The sequence below is a fragment of the Felis catus genome, chromosome A1 (assembly GCF_018350175.1).
Source record: "Felis catus isolate Fca126 chromosome A1, F.catus_Fca126_mat1.0, whole genome shotgun sequence".
In the NCBI taxonomy this organism is placed as follows: domain Eukaryota; kingdom Metazoa; phylum Chordata; class Mammalia; order Carnivora; family Felidae; genus Felis; species Felis catus.
The window spans coordinates 173,700,403-173,720,015 of record NC_058368.1 but is presented as its reverse complement, the minus strand read 5'-3'; the positions used below and the strand labels follow the sequence as shown (position 1 = coordinate 173,720,015).

The following is a 19,613-nucleotide window of genomic DNA, read 5'->3' as shown; positions in this document are numbered from 1 at the left end:
CTAAAGCATCTGCCTGTGCTGGAACTCTCTCCTTATACCTGAGTACTGAGTTGACATTTTCTTCTCTAAGATTTGTGACTGCCTTTCTTATTCTCCTGACTTTCAGCTTCTTTACTGCCCTCAAATATAGTCCCACTTCAACTGAGGTCAATTTCCATTCCCCCCAACCGAGGGACCATATGGCAATATCCAGAGACCTTTCTTATTGTCACAACTTGCATAGGTGCTACTAACATCATGGGTAGAAGCCAGGAATGTGCTAGACATCTTACAATGCACAGAACAGCCTTCACAAAAATAGAATTATCCAACTTAAAATGTCACTAATGCCCAAGTTGAAACCCTGATTTAGAGGCTTGATCAGATTCGCCATGAATTTTTTTTAAAGGCTATTTCATATATAATGTTGGGAAATTCACTTGCATCATGTCATGTTTAGTTGCCCTTAGTGACATTAAAATTGGGGCGCCTGGGTGGCTCAGTCGGTTAAGTGTCCGACTTTGTCTCAGGTCATGATCTCACAGTTTGTGGGTTTGAGCCCCACCGTCGGGCCCTGTGCTGACATCTCAGAGCCTGGACCCTGCTTCAGATTCTGTGTCTCTCCATCTCTCGGCCCCTCCCCTGCTCATGCTCTGTGTGTGTCTCTCTCTCAGTAACAAACGTTAAAAAAAAATTGATCAGCAGATTTAGGTGTTGTCAGCCTGATCCATCAATAATAAAGTTCCAGATCAGCTTTTCACCCCAGGTTTTAGCAACCTTTGTGATCTTCATCTAAGTCAATTATTTTATTTGAGGTTTAAAAATTGTGGCAGTCTTATTTCTCTCAGTATCTCTGTACTAGCTGGAAATTTTTTATTAAGTTTTTATTTTAATTCCAGTGTAGTTAACATACAGCGTTGGATTAGTTTCACGTGTATAATATAGTGATTCAATAATTCCATACCTCACCCAGTGCTCATCATGATGTGTACACTCTTTAAACCCTGTCATCTCTTTTTTTTTTTAAATTTTTTTAACGTTTTATTTATTTTTGAGACAGAGAGAGACACAGCATGAACGGGGGAGGGGCAGAGAGAGAGGGAGACACAGAATTGGAAGCAGGCTCCAGGCTCTGAGCCGTCAGCCCAGAGCCCGACGCGGGGCTCGAACTCGTGGACGCTGAGATCCTGACCTGAGCTGAAGTCGGACGCTTAACCGACTGAGCCACCCAGGTGCCCCCACCCCCGTCATCTCTTTTACCCATCCCCCCACCTACCTCCCCTCTGGTAACCATCCGTTTGTTCTCTATAGTTGAGAGTCTATTTCTTGGTTTGTCTCTCCCGCTCTCTCTTTTTTCCCTTTGCTCATTTGTTTTGTTTCTTAAATTCCACATAGGAGTGGAATCATGTGGTGTCTTTCTCTGACTGACTTATTTTGCTTAGCATTACACTGTCTAGATGCATCCATGTCATTGCACATGACAAGATTTCACTTTTTTATGGCTGAGTAATATTCCATTTTATGACTGAGTATATATATGCATATATAATGGCATATATATATGCCACATCTTCTTTATCCATTCATCTGCCGATGGACACTTGGGCTGCTTCCATAATTTGGCTATTGTAAATAATGCTGCTATAAACATAGGGGTGTATGTATCACTTTGAATTAATGTTTTTGTATTTTGAAGGTAGATACCCAGCAGTGTGATTACTGGGTTTACACATGTGAAGTTTAGTGCATGTCAGTTATACCTAAATAAAGGTATGTACTTAAAAAGTATAATGCCTACAATGAATTGAAGCATATTGAATATGAATAAATATAGGGGTTCATTATGATACCAAAAAAAACCCCACAACAAAAAACAACCCAACAACAGCAGCAACTGGATTGTAGGATAGTTTTATTTTTAACTTTTTGAGGAAACTGCATACTATTTTCCACAGTGGATGCACCAGGTTGGATTCCCACCAACAGTGCAAGAGAGTTCTTTTTTCTCCACATTCTCACCAACACTTGTATTTCTTGTTGGTGTGTATATATTTTTTTAATTTTAGCTATTATGGCAGGTGTAAGGTGGAAATTTTCACCTGGAAAATTTTGTCATTAGCTGGACATTTTTAAAGAACTTTCACTCATTATCAGTTTGGTTACCTAGAGGTAGAGTTCATAGAGGACAAGCAAATGCTTGATTACTTCTCTTAATTGCCAGCTTTCAGAAAAAAAATGAGTTGATATGCTGACAGTCTCCAAAAGTGATTAATGAGCTATTTGGTTGTGAGTTGCTGTTGTTGTTGGGTTGGTTGCTTATTTTTTTGGGGGGAGGGATCATAATGAACTCCTGTATTTATAGATATTTGATGTGTTCCAACTAATTGTAGGCGTTTTAAGTAGATACCTTTATTTAGGTATGATTGACATGCAATAAACTTCACATATGTAAAGTTTCCAAGTTGATAAATTTTGACATGTGTGTTCATTTAAGAAACCCTCAAGACAATAAAGATAATAAACATATCTGATACCTGGACTTTTTGATGCTTAAATTTTCCCATCTTTGGGCCCTTGTAATAATTTGATACCTTCTTTGCTTTTTGGTACAGCAAGGTATTCCTGGCTCATTCTGTAAATTTCCTGTCCCAGACTTGAATCAGTCATTTCTTCAAAGGGTTCTACAAACTTCTAGTGGGAAATGATATGCAGAAACCATTGTCTGGGCCCATCAGTAGTTAAGTACTTCTTATAGACCTCTTTGGTCAACAGAACTAGGAAATACATTTTCTTTTTTAAAGAGAAAAATGCATTGTGTTCTTACTAATATTTCTTTTTTTTAAGATTTTATTTATTTTATTTAATTTACATTTTTTTTTTTGAGAGAGAGAGAGGGAGGGAGAGGGGCAGAAGGAAAGAAAGAAAGAGAATCTTAAGCAGGCTCCATGCTCAGCACGGAGCCCAATGTGGGGCTCAATCCCACGATCTTGGGATCATGACCTGAGCTGAAATCAAGAACTGGATGCTCAAACAACTGAGCCAGCCAGGTGCCCCTAAAGATTTTATTTTTTTATTTTTTTAAGTTTATTTATTTATTTTGAGAAAGAGAGAGAGAGTACAGGGGAGAGGTGGAGAAAGAGAGAGAGAGAGAGAGAGAGAGAGAGAGAGAGAGAATTTCAAGCAGGCTCTTCACTGTCAGTGCAGAGCCTGATGTGGAGCTCGAACTCATGAACCACAAGATCATGACCTGAGCCAAAATCAAGATTTGGATGCTTAACTGACTGAGCCACCCAGGTACTTCTGAAGATTTTATTTTTAAGTAATCTCTGCACCCAATGTGCTCCAACCCACAACTCTGAGATCAAGAGTCACACACTCTACCTACTGAGCCATCCAGGCACCCCAAATAATTTCTAATTCAAATTTAATATTTTCTCTTAATCTCTTCTAATTTAGATGTATTTTCCCTTTCACTGAAAAATCTTTTAAATAATAACATCAATATTATTACTGAGGGGTGCCTCGCTATCTCATTTGGTAGAGCACGCAGTTCTTGATCTTAGGGTTGTGAGTTTGAGCCCCATGCTGGGTGTGGAGATTACTTAAAAAAATAAAATCTTAAAAAATATAGTATTATCAACACTATAATTACTGAGTATCATTTAAGATTTCTTCACTATTCTTTCTGTTCTTAGAACCCAACCTATAAGGAATATATAGGCAAATTACTGTGATTTAAATTCACTTGAAATTGTTCTTTTCTCTGTAGTTGAGCCACCAACTTGATACATAGTCTCATAGCCCAGGTTGCATAGAAAACATGGCCTCCCTGAATCAAAAGCTTACTTGTTTGTACTTTACCAGGCAGTGCAATCCCAGGGAACACAGCATGACAGAACAGGGGAGTGGGGCAGGGAAAGATGGAGGGCAAATACAAGGGCCTGGCTGCTGCTTGGTAGCAAGTGTGTTGTTCCATTCATGGGGCTTGTCCTCAGAGAAGGCATATGAACGATTGCGTCTCAGAATAGCTCAACATAGGGCAGGAAATGGGCCTTAAAATTTTTTTTTATTCTTTCTTTACTTTTGAGAGAGAGAGAAACAGCGAGACAGAGTGCAAGTGGGGGAGGAACAGAGAGAGAGGGAGACACAGAAGCCAAAGCAGGATCCAGATTCTGAGCTGTTAGTGCAGAGCCTGACGCATGGCTTGAACTCATGAACCGCAAGATCATGACCTGAGCTGAAGTTGGACGCTTAACCAACTGAGCCACCCAGGCTCCCTGGAAATGGGCTTTTATTTGGTGGATCCCATGTCTTATTTCTCAGGGTTTTGCTCCATTCCTTTGCACTTCTGAGTTATGCATGTATCGGCATTGTGCTGGCCTATGGTGTTTCATGCTTCACTAGGAATAGGCAGGCTTTGGATAGGAGGCAGGACGCTTGTGGTGCATGTGTGAGGTGAGGTGCTGTGGGATTGTGTCTGAGTAAGATGGTCACAGGGTGTTGGCTAGATAGAATCCACATAGCGTTGGTCACCACAGAAGTGGCTAAAGAGAAACAAAAGGCCAAGAGCCTTGGAGATAGATGAGAGTTCAAAGTTCTGAGGTAAAACCTATGAAGTTCGACACAGTAACCCTCCTTGTACTGGTCAGTGCTGCTCCTTCCCCTCGTCATGTCCAGTCCCATACTATAATATGGGTTCTCTGCCATTGTGGGGACAAAATGCCTTCACTCCTTCCAAGATGGTGCAAATCCAATCACTTACAAAAGTCCCTCTTTTACAGCCAGAGTCTCTGTAAAGACTGAAGGCAGGACATTAGGGAGATAAGCTACAGTTCTCTGAAGCTGCAGCTGGTCTCAAGCCTGTAAGTGATAATCATAGCATCTTTTTCCTCCATTGCTCATTCTAGATTCCCTCACTCTTGGCTTATACTTCAGCTGGCCGGATTGCTCTCCCGTGGACTAACCCAGACTTTCATTTCTGAAGGGTCTGAGCCTTTAGGTGCCTTTCCCTTGTCAAGTTGTAGCTGTTACAATTGCTTACTTTCTAGTATCACTGGGTATGGAAGTACCTACCATGAGATGTCCTAGTGAATCCCCTGGGCACTGGCCATACTCCTCCTGACTCCATTGTGTGTAACAGCAACACTGGCCCCTCATTGTAATCAGAGGCATTACCTGGCCAGTATGGTAGCTCCACCATCTCTAGGTCACAGCCATCAGGACCCCAAGGTGTCCAGATGGTAACTGCAGCACCCGGTTCAGTGGAACCCACACTCTGTCCTCTGAGAAACATGCTCCTCCTTTCTGAATCAGAGCCTAAGATTGTGGGGACAATTTAAATGCATCTGGGTTATTTAAACCATCTGTAAATAGGTGTCCTGCTTTTCCTCCCTTTCCCATTCTGCCAACTGAGGTGTTGTTTGAACTCATTCGCAGTTCACAAATCATGTAATTTTTTATGGGCATGGGGCTTTAAAATGAGCAATAAAATATCTCTGCTTTAAAGATCACCTGTCATCAGCACTCTTTTCCCCCATCACCCAAAACTGATGTGGTCCTATCTTTTGATTTGAGATGCTCTAATTAAAGATCATCCCTCTATATCCTACAGGCGGTAGCTTAATTTCCCATTTAGTTTCCATGGCTTTACTCTCATAAACCTCCCACCCCCACCCCAGTCCATTAGGCCCTACTCTAAGGATGTGGCCTGGGCCAAATATTTACAGACCCTGTACTTCGTGCCCAGCACAGTTCTCATCACTGAGGACTGATGGGTGGCTGAAGCCAACTTGGCCTCTGTTATCCTCATGGAACGCAGAGTAGGGAAATACAAAAATAAACAGGTAAACAAGAAAACAGCATCTAGTGATAAGTGATTTGAAGAAAACATGTTTAGGTCTTCATTGAGGATATAGCACACATGTACTGAGATCTAAATGTCAAAAGGGGCCAGCCACATAAGGACCCAAGGAGAGTGTTCCAGGCAGAGGGCACTGCAAATGCAAAGTCCCTGAGGTATAAATGAGAATAATGAAGTGGAGGTTTGAAAGTAATGAGTTCCCAGTAATGAGGTCAGAGAACCAGTAGGGGCCAGTTGGGTAGGGCCTTGTAGGCTACATTAAGGAGTAGATTCCATTCCAAGGACAGTGGGAAGCCAATAGCAGGTTTTGAGTTGGGTAATGTTAGGATCTGATTTAGTTTTTTAAAAAGATTTTCTGGCAACTGTGATGAGACTGAATTGGAGAGGGATAAGAGTAAAATCAAGGAGACCAGTTACTAGGTAATTACAGTGACCCAGGTGAGAGATAAGATGGGGACCTATGTCATTGATGCAGTCTACCACCAACTACATACTTTTGGGTCTCTGTCACTTTCTACTTGATATTGCAGTTAATTTCTTGCTAGACTAGGAGATTACTGATGTCAGGTCATCCCAAGAACTAACAACTGTAAGACAGTAACAAACACATGTTGAATCAATCTACAGTGCTAACTTCTGCAAAGAACTTCAGCGTTGATAAAAGCCTTTCTTTATTTTTTAAATTTTTTATTAATTTATTTTGTAGGCTTTACACCCAAAGTGGAGCCCAACATGGAGGTTGAACTCATGACCCCAAGATCATGACCAGAGGTGATATCAAGGGACAGATGCTTAAGTGACTAAGCCACTTGGGTGCCTTGGCAAAGCCTTTTCTTAATCCATTATTCCATCCCATCCTCTTGTTAAGTATGCAAGGTAGATATGATTAGGTCATAGACTTTACATGTCCCCTTTGAATTAATCCTTGCCATGACCTGATGAGGTAAGTACTATTTGTTTACAGCTGAGAGATAAGCAAACTGAGGTTTAGGGAGGTTAACTTGCCAAAGTCACAAGTTAATGGTGGCATCAGTTTGTACTCAGGCCTCCCTGAAGAGCATGAGATGTGCTTGGTGACTTATGTAAGCCAAAACTTTGCCTCCAAGCCTGATTTGTTTTGTCAGTCCAAATACTCCTAGTAGAAGCCTGGGAGCAGGTTTTACCTTTCTCATTAATTTGGTGGGGCAGGAGGCCAAACAAACAAAAAACTGTTGCTGACATCAATGGTCTGCTTTACTCAGCAATCAAGATGCTGTGTCCCCAACTGATAGAAAATATGTTATGTTCCAGGCACTCAGAAATTGAAGGCTTGTTCTAGGATTTCCATGACTTGGCAGGACAGATTTTGTCCTTTATCAGGAACAAAATCGTAAGGCATAAACAAAACCCTATTATTAGTATTAGAGAAACAAATATATTCATTAAATTCTCTAAAATAGCTCTCAGTCACAAATCCTAGTATGTTATAGGCATAGAACTGGGATTCAAAGACCTATCACACCCATACACACACACACACATGCCTACACACACACATCCTTCCCAAGAGTGATGAAATTTGTTTACTTTACCAATAAACTGTGTGTTCTTAGAGGGCAGCAGCCACGCCCTCTTTATCATTGTAGCATCCAGTCCAGAGTCTGGCTCAGAATAAGCACTCAATAAATATTTGTTGGGTGAATTCCTAAAAATCTGTAGACTAATATAATTAATAAATCTATTAAAAAGATCTTTAGAATGTTCTAAAACTTCACTATCCAATACAGTAGTCACTATCCACATGTGGCAACTGAATACTTGAAATGTGACTAGTGCAAATAGAGATGTGGGGTTAGTGTAAAATACACATCAGATTTTGCAGACTTAATACAAAAAAAAGAAAGAATATTTTGCATGTACTGGCTTAAATACATTACTAAAAATAATTTCACTTGTGTTAAATATGGCTAATAAAGTATTTCAAATTACACATGTGGCTCACATTATATTTTGATTGGACAGCACTGCTCTAAAAGAATAAAGTTCAGGGGGAAAAACTGTTCTTAAAGGAGAGGACAAGCCATTAATTAATTACACTTTCCATACTTTTCCCCTTGAACTTATCAAAAAAATCTTAGGTTTCTTCCAAGGCCACGTTCTCCCATGGCAAACAGAGACCATCAGGATTCTATCTAGGTCAGAGGGGCAGAATGGCAGTTCATAGGCTGGAATGTGGCTTGCAATTATAGTTGACATGGTAGTTTTCTTAAAATCTGAGTAAGTTATTACCTTTTTAAAATGGGGAGATTTCATATGCAGCTCCAAATTTGTAGGTGCTCTTTTAAAAATGGTAAGCTCTTGGGGGACAGACAGGCTCAATAATTAGAGCATGTGACTCTAGTTCTCATGGTCATGAGTTCAAGCCCCTACCTAGTTGGGTGTAGCGCTTACCTAAAAAAATAAAATAAAGGTATTACCTATAAAAAGAAATGGCAAGTTCTAGTAATACTGGCCTTACATGGAAACCATCAGCTACAACTAAAAAGCAGAAACCACCTTAGGACAGGGAATGGACTCTCCAGCTTGCCATATTGTATTCCCTACACTGAGGCAAATTCTTACTGGTGGAGTTAAAAAAAAAAGTAAAACATTTCTTGTAACCATGTCTTAATTCAAAGAAAACAGAAAGGTAGATCAAGAAATGTATGTATATATATGTGTATATATATATATATATATATATATATATATATATATATATATGGTTTTTTTTTTTAAAGAAGTGAAGAACATTCAATCGTGTTTAATATAACTACAAAGTTTGTCTGTTGAAGGACTATATTTTAAGTCAGAATTTCGCAACAACTCTGGAGAGTGTATGATTTTACAATCCCTCATCTGGTCTGGCTGGATCCAACATTATAGGAGATGTTGAATAATACCAGGTCTCCTTTGAGCTTTGGGTTGATGTCAAGTCACATCTGTCTGTTCCCAAATTTACCCTAAAGGTCTAAGAAAAATTCCAAAGTATTATTAGGCAGTTTGTGTAGACCTGGTTAAGACCTACAAGATACAGGTTTGAAAGAAGTAGATAGAGCCCTTCTGTCCCTTAAAGTACTCCTCACAGAACTTCAGCTTTGAAAGCACCTCCTGTCCTGTCTTGCCTGATCAACTCAGAAATGTGTAGGCATGGGATTCCACAGTGAGGTAGAGTGACTTCCTAGGCACACAGGTAGTCTGTGGAAAAGCATACACCAGACCCAGACCCCTCTGCCTTCTGGAGGCCTTCTGGAGGGTGAACAGAGGCAGATGGCAGGAGGAAAAAGGTGGAAATGAAAGAGAGAGGCCTAAAGAGAGGTGGCAGTTTGAAGGGGCAAGGAAAGTGAAGAGGAAGTCAGATATTGGAGAGTAGAAATAAGACAGTGGAAAGGGTGAGGGACGGCCTCCAAGGAGAATGAGCTGAGGCGCTATGTCAGTGGCTTTGGGAGAACCTCATTCCACCAATGGCAGAATGGAGCCCAGAAGGGAGGTGGTTTGCCCAAGGACGTCCAGCACTTTGCCAGGTGGGCCCTAGATCCCGAGCTCAAGTATCCCGATCCCAGTCCAGGATCTTCCCTCTGTTCATCACAGGGAAGACAGGCCAGTGGGCCTGAGACAGGTAGCAGAGTCACCATCTGGTTGGTGATAGCGCCATTAACAAAGACCCAGGTAGCCAAATCCAAACAATCCTAGGAAGCGAATTTGAAGCCACAATTTTCACGTGGCTGAGGCTTTTCCCAACTTCCAGCTCAAGTCGGCTTCAGAAAATACCCAACCACTCTATTTCAGAGACTTTTGGAATCTCCCGAGAGATGTTCAGGAGCTTTTGGAAATGTAAAGGAAGCAATCAGACATCAAACAGCCGATATTTCCGAACGGCACAATCTCCTAAAAAAATATTCAGGAATATTGGAGACTGTGGGAAGAAGCAGCAGGCGAAATCGGCCAACTAGCGTTCGGGAATTTCCGCAGCTTCTCGAGGAGCACTCGGTACCTCTCGGCTCTTTGCGATCTATTCAGAAGTCTTTGGGTCTCCGTTTGGCAGGTCTGTTCGCCGCCTAAATCGTAAGGGCGACTGGTACCGACAGTCCCTCGGCAATTTCCGGAAGCGTTCGGTATTGGCCCGAGAGTGGCGCCCTCTGACGGCAGGAACTGTCACCACGGGTACCCGCACGCTGCGCCAGTAGGCGCAGGCGCAGTTGCGCGCCGGCGGCCCGTTCAGAGCGGACGTGGTTGCTACTGAGGTCACTTCCGGCGGGTGACGGTGCGGACGGGTCAGAAGCGTAGAGGCGGCGGCAAAATGGCGGCGCCTGAGGAGCGGGATCTAACCCAGGAGCAGACAGAGAAGCTGCTGCAGTTTCAGGTAGCAGCGAGTACTCGGTGCAGCACATGCCGCCACGGGCTGGGAAATGGGCCCCTAGAGGAGCCCAGAAACCTCCTCAGATTGGGCCCGAGATTCTTCTCAGACCAGCGGCGGCCCCCTCCCCCCAGACGCCAACTGCCCTGCTGCTCCCGGCCCCGAACCTCTGTCGGTCCCCGGCCTTCCAGCCAGGGCTGCGGCCCTCTCCTCTCCCTTCAGCGGGTCAGCTTCCCTGTTTTCCCTTAGCGGCACCTGTCCTCAACTATCTTTCCCAGTCCGGCTACCCGTCGGACCTTCTCCGCCCATCGACTCTAGACCTACCGAGATGCTTAATCCCCACCAAGGAGTTGGCCTCGTTTCGGGTCTCTGGAAAACCTACCAGCATCCCATGCTATTTCTGCAAATATTTATTGATGGCCTCTTGGGTGCCTGGTCCTGTACTGGGCGCTCTGGTGGGGGAGGGGGCAGACCTGGCCCCCGTGCCCTAAAGGTGTGGGAGGACACCACGTAAGGAAACAATGCAACATTGTAAGTGTCATCGGTGGCTTCTGACTTGGTTTATTACCCTGGGCTTATTCCTGGACTCCGGTTATTGACTGTGCTTGAGGTGGGTGGTAATTTGCAGAAATCTGCCTCCTTTTAGTGGTTGTCGTGTTAAGAACTTTTGGCACTAAGCACTTGTCTCTGACCTGGAGAATCTGGGTGGGTACCCACCAGGGTGGGTAACCTTGTCTCTTTATTACCATTATAATGGATATCAGTTTCCTTGTTTCTAAAATACTTCTTTTAAAAATGTCTACCCCCTACGGATGTTGTGAAGATCAAATGAGTTTATGGATATATGAAGGGCTTTGTAAACTGAAATGATGCTAAATGGTATTGCTCCTATTAATCATTATTTAATTTAGGATAGAATTAAAGTTAGTGGTACACTTATTCCCGAATAGCAAATGGGTTAAACATTCATTAATTCAGCAATATTTACCAAGAACCTTAGTGCTTATGCACAGCTAGTTCAAATACCATTTATTGAGTACTCATGATGTTGTAAGTACTGTGCTAAACACAGGCATAGCATGCATGATCTCATTTAAGACAACAACCCTGTGAAATTCATGCTGTTAACAATCCCTGTATCGCAGATGAGCCATGGGGTTTAAGAAGTAACATACTTCGGTTACACAGCCAGTAAGTGGTGGTGTCAGATTTAAAGCCAGATCCCTCTTTCCAAAACCGTTTCTGATCTCTTGTGTGCTGTACCACCTGTGTACAGCCGAGAGTGGAATGCAAATGCTGTGATATTAAGTCTTTAAAAAAAAAAAAAGTTATTACTTTTTTGTAATTTCTTTGATTAGATTTCACTATAATTAATTTTGAGGTGGGTTTTCTTTAAATTGAGTAGTGGGTTGGAAGTGTATAATGGAAAACTACTATCGTAGAAATAGTTGACATTTGGGGCGCCTGGGTGGCTTGGTCGGTTAAGCGTCCAACTTCAGCTCAGGTCATGATCTCACGGTCTGTGAGTTCGAGCCCCGCGTCCGGCTCTGTGCTGACAGCTCAGAGCCTGGAGCCTGTTTCAGATTCTGTGTCTCCCTCTCTCTCTGCTCTTCCCCTGTTTATGCTCTGTCTCTCTCTGTCTCAAAAATAAATAAACGTTAAAAAAAAAAACTAAAAAAAAAGAAATAGTTGACATTTGATTGGAGATTTGAGTAAAGAAATTGAGGACAATATAAATTAGAATGAATAAACATCAGACAACCAGCTTCCTCTTCCTAGTAGAGGGTAGGAAGGTAACCATGTAACTCATCCCTTACAACGCTTTAGGGGTAAGCTCCCGGATTAAGTGTTATGAGGTGATTTGAGTTATATGTCACGATGTACTTAGTCTCATAGTGGCAAGACATGAATGTGTGGTAGTATTTCTGAGGTAAAGTACATAGGTACCTCCATTTTGTCTTCATTGGACATTTAAATCAGTAAAAGGTGAGTAGTAGATTAAAGCTATATTAAAATTGCTTTATGAGGGGTCCCTGACTGGCCCAGTCAGTAGAGCCTGCAATTCCTGATCTCAGGGTCATGAGTTCAAGCCCCATGTTGGGTGTAGAACTTACTTAAAAAAAAAAAAAAAAAGATTGCTTTATGAAATTGGATTTACTAAGGCAAATGCATTTTGCATTTATGTGTTCCTTAAACAGTTCCTGGATCAGGTTCATCATTCAATTGCCATTAAACATTCTTTGAAACTTAACTAGGTGCCAAGCATTATACTAGGTATTTAACATACCTTAACTTTTTAAAATCTCTTAATAACTCTGTAAGGAATTAACCCCCATTCGTTTTGTAAATGGAAATTTAGAAATCCATACCCGTTACCACCTTTTGTATAACCTATTGGAGGAGCTGTGTGTGTGTGTGTGTATATATACACATATACACACTCACATATACATATACGTATATATACACATACATGAACAATGAGTATCCTGCAGTATATTAGTGCTCATAGTGCAATATGGTATAAACAAAGTGCTGTGGGAATTAGGGGAAGGTTAGGAACATTGATGGAGGTGGGAGGGAGAGAAGAGAGGAGGATGACTTAGTAGTTAAGCATTTTTTGTATTATGCCTTAGGCATGGTGCGAGATAGTTTATAACTATTGTGCTTATTTCTTGTAAAGTGCCATAGATGATATGGCTGCTCCTCGGTGAGGAAACACATCTATTGAAGTATTTGCTTAAGTTCATTAAGCTATTAAATAGTGGAGATGGAATTAGAAATCTAATTGGTCTGGGTCTGGACTTCAAGGCTGAGCTCTTTCCACTGTACTTTGCTAATTTTGAAGGAGGAATAGAATTTCAACAGGTGGTAGGCAGAAAGATGCTCAAAGCTGAGGAAATGGCTTGAGCAATGCATGAAGATGGAATAGTGTGGAGTGTTGCTGTGATGGATTTAGAAATCTGGAAGTGAAAAATAAGATTGGAAAGGTGAATTAGAGCCAGATTTTGGAGGCCTTTCAAAGCTGTGCAGAATTAAATTTTAATCTGTATACATAGGGAGCCATCACAGGTTTTTTCAACTAGAGAAAGGGATAATACTAGGTTTCAGGTTTGCTTCACTAACAGTATGGAGCGTGTGCTTGGAATATCCATAGGAGTTAGGACAGAAAAGGGTGGTACTGCTGGGAACTAGTTCTCAGTATGTTGTTTCATTTGATATATTGAAATTAGCAAAAGTAAAATATTTTAGAAATCTTAGGTTTCCTCTATTTCACTTTTTTTTGTGACATGTGTTTTGACTGAACTCCCTCGGGTGTATTTATCATGCTTCTCAGTCTGTTTGATGTTTTCTTAGATTTTTCTAGTTATCCTTTTCTCCTGTTTATTTTGGAGCCAATTGACTATGAATAAAGCACACATTTGTTTCAAGCTGTTCCAAATGGAAGAGAATAGGTTTTAAGAAGAGTTAATGCAGGGGCACCTGCGTGGCTTGTTCGGTTAAGCGCTTCGGCTCAGGTCATGATCTCATGGTTCGTGAGTTCCAGCCCAGCGTCGGGCTCTGTGCTGACAGCTTGGAGCCTGGAGACTGCTTCAGATTCTGCTCATGCTCTGTGTGTGTGTGTGTCTCTCTCTCTCTCAAAAATAAAATAAACATTAAATTTTTTTTTTTTTTTTTTTTTTTTTTTTTTTTTTTAGTAAGAGTTAATGCAGGTATGGGTAAGGTTACTGGTATTGAAATCCACTTCCCTAAATTTCCAAATATAACAGACTCCTCTAGTGCCTTGGTTTACTGCTTCTAGGTTGCTGTTTGAACACCTGGAGAAAGATGACCTGGACAGAGAGAAGGGATTAAAGGAGCTATATGCATGGCCAGTGGAAGAAGAAATTATCCTTTTCTGCTTTTGTACAGGAATAAGAAATTTCTGTCCTTTTAAATGAATAGTAGGGTTGATCTTTGTTCTTTTAAATTATAGAAAGTTAAGCCTGAACTCTGGGCTGTAGAATCAAGCTGATAATTCATTTTGAAAATCTCTCGTTGGCTTCATCTGACTCTTTATTACCTAAAGGAAAAAGAGTAATATGATGCTCTTTGTTCATGTATTTTTAAAAAATCATAGAGTGAGCTGTTTGAACTTTTTGCCAGGGAATTTGGTATTGTAGGAAAGCCATGAGCTTGGAAACTTGGGCAAACCTGAACTAGCTGTTCAGTTTAGCTTCTAATGAGTTCTGTGACGTAGGGCATGTTCCTACTTTTTTAAATCTTTCCTCATCTATAAAATAGGGATACTGTTCCCCAATTCACATTGATTTTTGTTTTTTACTTTAAAAAAATCTCCCAAATACTGCATACTTTTTGCAAGTCAGCAATGTAAAATTGTTTTAAAGGGTAATTAAATCTCATCTCATTCCCCCTCCTCATTCCCAGTTTGTTGTGTGTCTTTGTATACTTTTTTCTTCTCCATATACTGATATACATGCTTAATGTATACGCTAACTTACCCTTGACTGTTGAGTTGGAACAGATGGCTTCCATTTCCTAATATGTTCTCTGTAATATGTCCCAAGTATTTCTGCTTTCATCAGTTGAGTTGTACTCTTAACAGTTGTGTTTGCTTCCGTACCATTGTGTGCTGGTTATATTTGTCATAAAAATATGATACAGAAACCAATAAAATATCAGTGCAAGAGTTTTTATCTGAAAACTTTATCTGACAATTAAATGCTTTGGGGAAGGTCTATAGGGTCAAGTTGCTGAAAAACAGCTGTTCAGTTAGGTGAGGGCAAAACAGGTATAAAGATAACTGGGAAAAATCACTGAGATTCAGTATTGTGCCCTTTCTGCTTGGCAAGTGTTTGGAGTTCTTGCACTCCAAGAAATTAAATCCGTGTCTATGGATATGATTTATGCTAGAAAGACTCCAAAGAATGCCAGTGGACCCATTTCCCTTTTTTGTTTTCCAACGTTTATTTTTGAGAGATAGAGACAGAACACGAGCAAGGGAGGGGCAGAGAGAGAGGGAGACACAGAATCTGAAGCAGGTTCCAGGCTCTGAGCTGTCAGCACAGAGCCGGATGTGGGGCTCAAACCCACGAACCATGAGATCATGACCTGAGCCGAAGCTGGCTGCATAACCGACTGAGCCATCCTGGCACCCCAGTGGACCCATTTCCTAAAGAAAAGGGTAGGCTTTTGTCAAAAGATTGCTGCATGAATGTGTGTGCTTTATGTTTTAAATGAAATAAAATAATGTGTGGAATATTTTTATTCCCCACTTTAAATGACTTAAAAAAATTTTAATGTTTATTTTTTGAGAGAGATAGAAACAGCATGAATAGGGGAGGGACAGAGAGAGAGGGAGACACAGAATCTGAAGCAGGTTCCAGGCTCCAAGCTGTCAGCACAGGGCTGGGTGTGGGGCTTGAATCCACAAACTGTGAGATCATGACCTGAGCTGAATTGGACGCTTAACCGACTGAGCCACCCTTAAGTGACCTATTCTCGTTGGTTAAGAGAGTCTGCTGTCTTTGTCTTAATAGAGGTAGGATCGTATTATAATTTTGAAAGTCAGCACAGCATAGTAGGTTGTCATGAAGACTGGCTGTGAAGTAAGACAATCTGAATTTGAATCCTGCTTCTCCAGGTATTAGCTTTGTGATCTTGGGCAAATAACTTAACCTTTCTGCCTTAGTTTCCTTGTCTATGCCCTTACTGTATTACCTCATAGGGGTTATTTCAGTAATTAAATGTTAATATATCTAAAGCAAATATTAAGCACTTGAATATTAAACATTATTAAGGTTAATACTTTGTGGGTTTAAAAAAAATTTTTTTTAATGTCTTTATTTTTGAGACAGAGCATGAGCAGGGGAGGGGCAGAGAGAGGGGGAGACACAGAATCTGAAGCAGGCTCCAGGCTCTGAGCTGTCAGCACAGAGCCCGATGCGGGGCTCGAACTCACAGAGTGTGACATCATGACCTGAGCTGAATTCGGACGCCCAACCGACTGAGCCACCCAGGTGCCCCTATACTTTGTGGGTTTTAAAACATTGGGGGACAGTCAGGTTGGTTTCATACAACTAATGCTACAGTGAATATCCTTGTATATAAAATTCTCAATCAACTTTTATTAGTATAGTTCTAGGCACGTATACAACAGTTAAATATAATTAGATTAAATATCTAGGCACAGGATACAACAATTAAATATAATTCCTACCCTTGTGGAGCTCACATTCTAGTTGAGGAGACAGAAGAGTTAAAGTAAATAAAATATATAGTATGTTAGGTGGCTATAAATGCTGTGGAGGGAAATAAATAGGGAATTTTGAGGAGGGCATTTTAATTTTTTTTAAGTTTATTTATTTTGAGATGGGGGGGGGGGGCAGAGGAAGAGGGAGAGAATAGGCAGGCTCCACACTCAGCACAGCACGATCTCAACCTTTAGATCACTCCTGAGCCTGTATCAAGAGTCTGATGCTTAACCAAATGAACCACCCAGGTGCCCCAGGTTTTAATTTTAAATAGGATTATCGGGGCACCTGGGTGGTTCAGTTGGTTAGGCGACCGACTTCGGCTCAGGTCATGATCTCACAGTTTGTGAGTTCGAGCCCCGAGTCAGGTTCTGTGCTTATAGCTCAGAGCCTAGAGCCTGCTTCGGATTCTGTGTCTCTCCCTCTCTTTGTCCCCTCCCCTGCTCACACTCTGTGCCTCTCTGTCTCTCAATAATAAATAAACATTAAAAAAAAAATTTAAAAAAAAAAGGATTATCAAGGGATGACCTCACTGGGAGTGTGTTAATTGTGTGAAAATCTGGAGGAAGTACTAAACAAATGTGGATTTGGATTCCAGATAGAGGGAATAGGGCATACAAGAGTCCTAAGGCATGGCCTCAAGAGACCTTGTCCAGGAATGGCCAGGAGGCTAGTGTGGCTGAGAGAAGGAAGAAGAAAGTAGTAGGAGAGGGGTGCCTAGGTGGCTCAGTTGAACGTCTGGCTGTCGATTTCAGCTCAGGTCGTGATCCCAGGCTCGTGGCATCAGACACTGTGCTGAGCATGGGGGTCTGTTTAGGGTATTCTCTCTCTCTCTTCCCCTCTTTCCTTCCCTCCCTTCCCCTCTAGCCCTCTCCCCACTTGTGTGCTCTCTCTCTAAAAAAATAAAAAAGAAGAAAGAAAATCATAGGAGTTAGGGTCAGAGAGTTGAAGGCAGGGCTAGTTCACAGATGGCCTTGAGGCTACTGTAAGGATTTTGGCTTTAACTCTGAAGCAAGTTGGGTAGACATGAGAGGATTTGTGAGGCATGAGAGGTAGTGACGACAGGATTTATGATTTATTAGGGTTACCCTAGCTGTTTTCTTGAGGTTAGCCTGGAGGAAGAGAAGGGAGGAGTAATGGGGTGCCTGGGTGGCTCAGTCGGTTAGGCGTCCGACTTTGGCTCAGGTCATGATCTCACAGTTCGTGGGTTTGAGCCCCACATGGGGCTCTGTGCTGACAGCCCAGAGCCTGGAGCTTGCTTCGGATTCCGTGTCTCCCTCTCTCTCTGTTTCTCCCCCACTTATGCTCTGTCTCTCTCTCCTTCAAAAATAAATAAAAACATTAAAAAAATTTTTTTAAAAAGAAGGGAGGAGTAAGGAGACCAGTTAGATTTTTGCAGTGATGCATAACTGCTTGGACCAGGATGAAGTAGGAAGTCATGAGGAGTAATTGGATTCGGAATATATTTTGAAGGTAAAATGGATGATTTTCTAAGGGATTGTATATTAAGTGAGAGAGGGAGAAATTAAGGATAGCTCAGATTTTTGACCTAAGTAACTAGAAATGGAAGAGTCATTAACTGGGATAAGGAAGGCTATGGGAGGAGCACATTTGGGTGTGGGGCGAGTTCAGTACCTCAGTTTTGGTTATGTAAAGTTTGAGGTTTGTATTAGACATCTAAGTGAAGATGTCTAACTGGATATATTAGTACTTAGTGCAAGAGAATGATCTAGGCTAGCAATACAAATTAGGAAATCATCTACATGTAGATAATATTTAAAGCCCTGAAACTGTTTAGATTATCTGTAGAGCAAGAATACATAAGAAAATTTGAGATTTGAAGGTGTTTTTGTTCGTAATGTCACTTAAACATCTATTGAGCATTACAATTGACTCTTGAACAACATGGATTTGACCTTATAAGTGGATTATTTGTAATAAATACAGTACAGTATTGTAAATGTATTTTCTATCATTTTCTTAATAACATTTGCTTTCCCCTAGCTTACTTTATTGTAAGAATATAGTATATAATGCATATAAACCTACAAAATATGTGTTAATCAGCTGTGCTATCAATAAGGTTTCTTTTCAACAGTAGGCTATTAGTAGTTAAATTTAGGGGAGTCCAAAGATCTTGATTTTCAACTGCATAGAGCTTGGTCCCCCACCATCCATGTTGTTCTGGGGTCTACCATACTCTATCCAGAGTGCTCTAGATTCATTGTGTCATTGATTCCCTTCAAAAAATAAATGGTGTAGGTTCTGGTATTGGTGAGTAAACTAAGATCTGTAGGTAATTTACCTAAGGTTAGTGACAAGCTTAGATTTGAATCTAGAATTCTGGATTCTTTCTCTTCTTTCCTACCACCTGGCACTGCCTCTCCAGCCCTAAGTGTTGATTTGTTTTCAACTATAGGTAAATGAATAGGGCCAATAACAATTGCTATGTGGTAGTTTTAAGAAAGCAAACACAGCAAAGGAAGTCAAAACTATGATTCTAATTCAGGACATCATCACTCATGATAATTCTCTTAACCTCTTTTACATAAAAGTGGACTTTTTAAAAGTTATTTATTGAGAGAGAGAGAGAGAGAGAGAGAGAGAGAGGGGGGCAGAGGCTGAGAGAAAGGGAGACTGAATCCCAGGCAGGTTCCACGCTGTCAGCACAGAGCCTGACATGAGGCTCGAACTCCCAAACCATGAGATCATGACCTGAGCTGAAATAAAGAGTTGGTCACTTAACCAACTGAGCCACCCAGGCACCCCAAAAGTGGACTTTTTAAGGAGAAAGAGAAGAATCTCCAAAAGTGGGAATGAGTAAATGTAGGCATCTCACTTCCATGCCTACAGATACGAGAGAGAAAATGGGAGAGAGAAGGCTTCAGAGGAAGAAGTATCTTCAGAGAAAAGCCAAGTTTCAGTGAGAACATGAAGGTGAAGGAAGTGGTCAGAGATATAGTTATGGATGTAAGGGATGTTGCTGATATAGTAGGGCTTTTATTTCTGTAGAACAGAATCCTAAAAATGTGTTACTCGGTCAAAACGTACTTTGTACATTTTAATAGCTATCGGTAGATTATTTTCTAGGGAGTTTTGGCAGTTCACACTCTGACCAAGAGGATGTGAGAGGACCTGTTTCCCC

General features: G+C 41.2%; 1 protein-coding gene across 2 annotated transcripts in view; it reads left to right on the top strand.

The window, feature by feature from the left end:
* Positions 1-10,069: 10,069 nt before the first annotated feature.
* The window catches only part of FAF2 (Fas associated factor family member 2), a 78,323-nt gene continuing 68,779 nt past the window's right edge, over positions 10,070-19,613 (top strand). The window contains exon 1 of one of the 2 annotated variants that reach the window (XR_002161678.2): positions 10,070-10,220. Coding sequence is in view for 1 of the 2 variants with exons in the window: in XM_003981228.5 (XP_003981277.1) it covers positions 10,158-10,220 (63 nt within the window). In the remaining variant the exon portion in view is untranslated. The remainder of the gene's footprint in view (positions 10,221-19,613) is intronic. The other variant, XM_003981228.5, reaches the window with a different exon arrangement.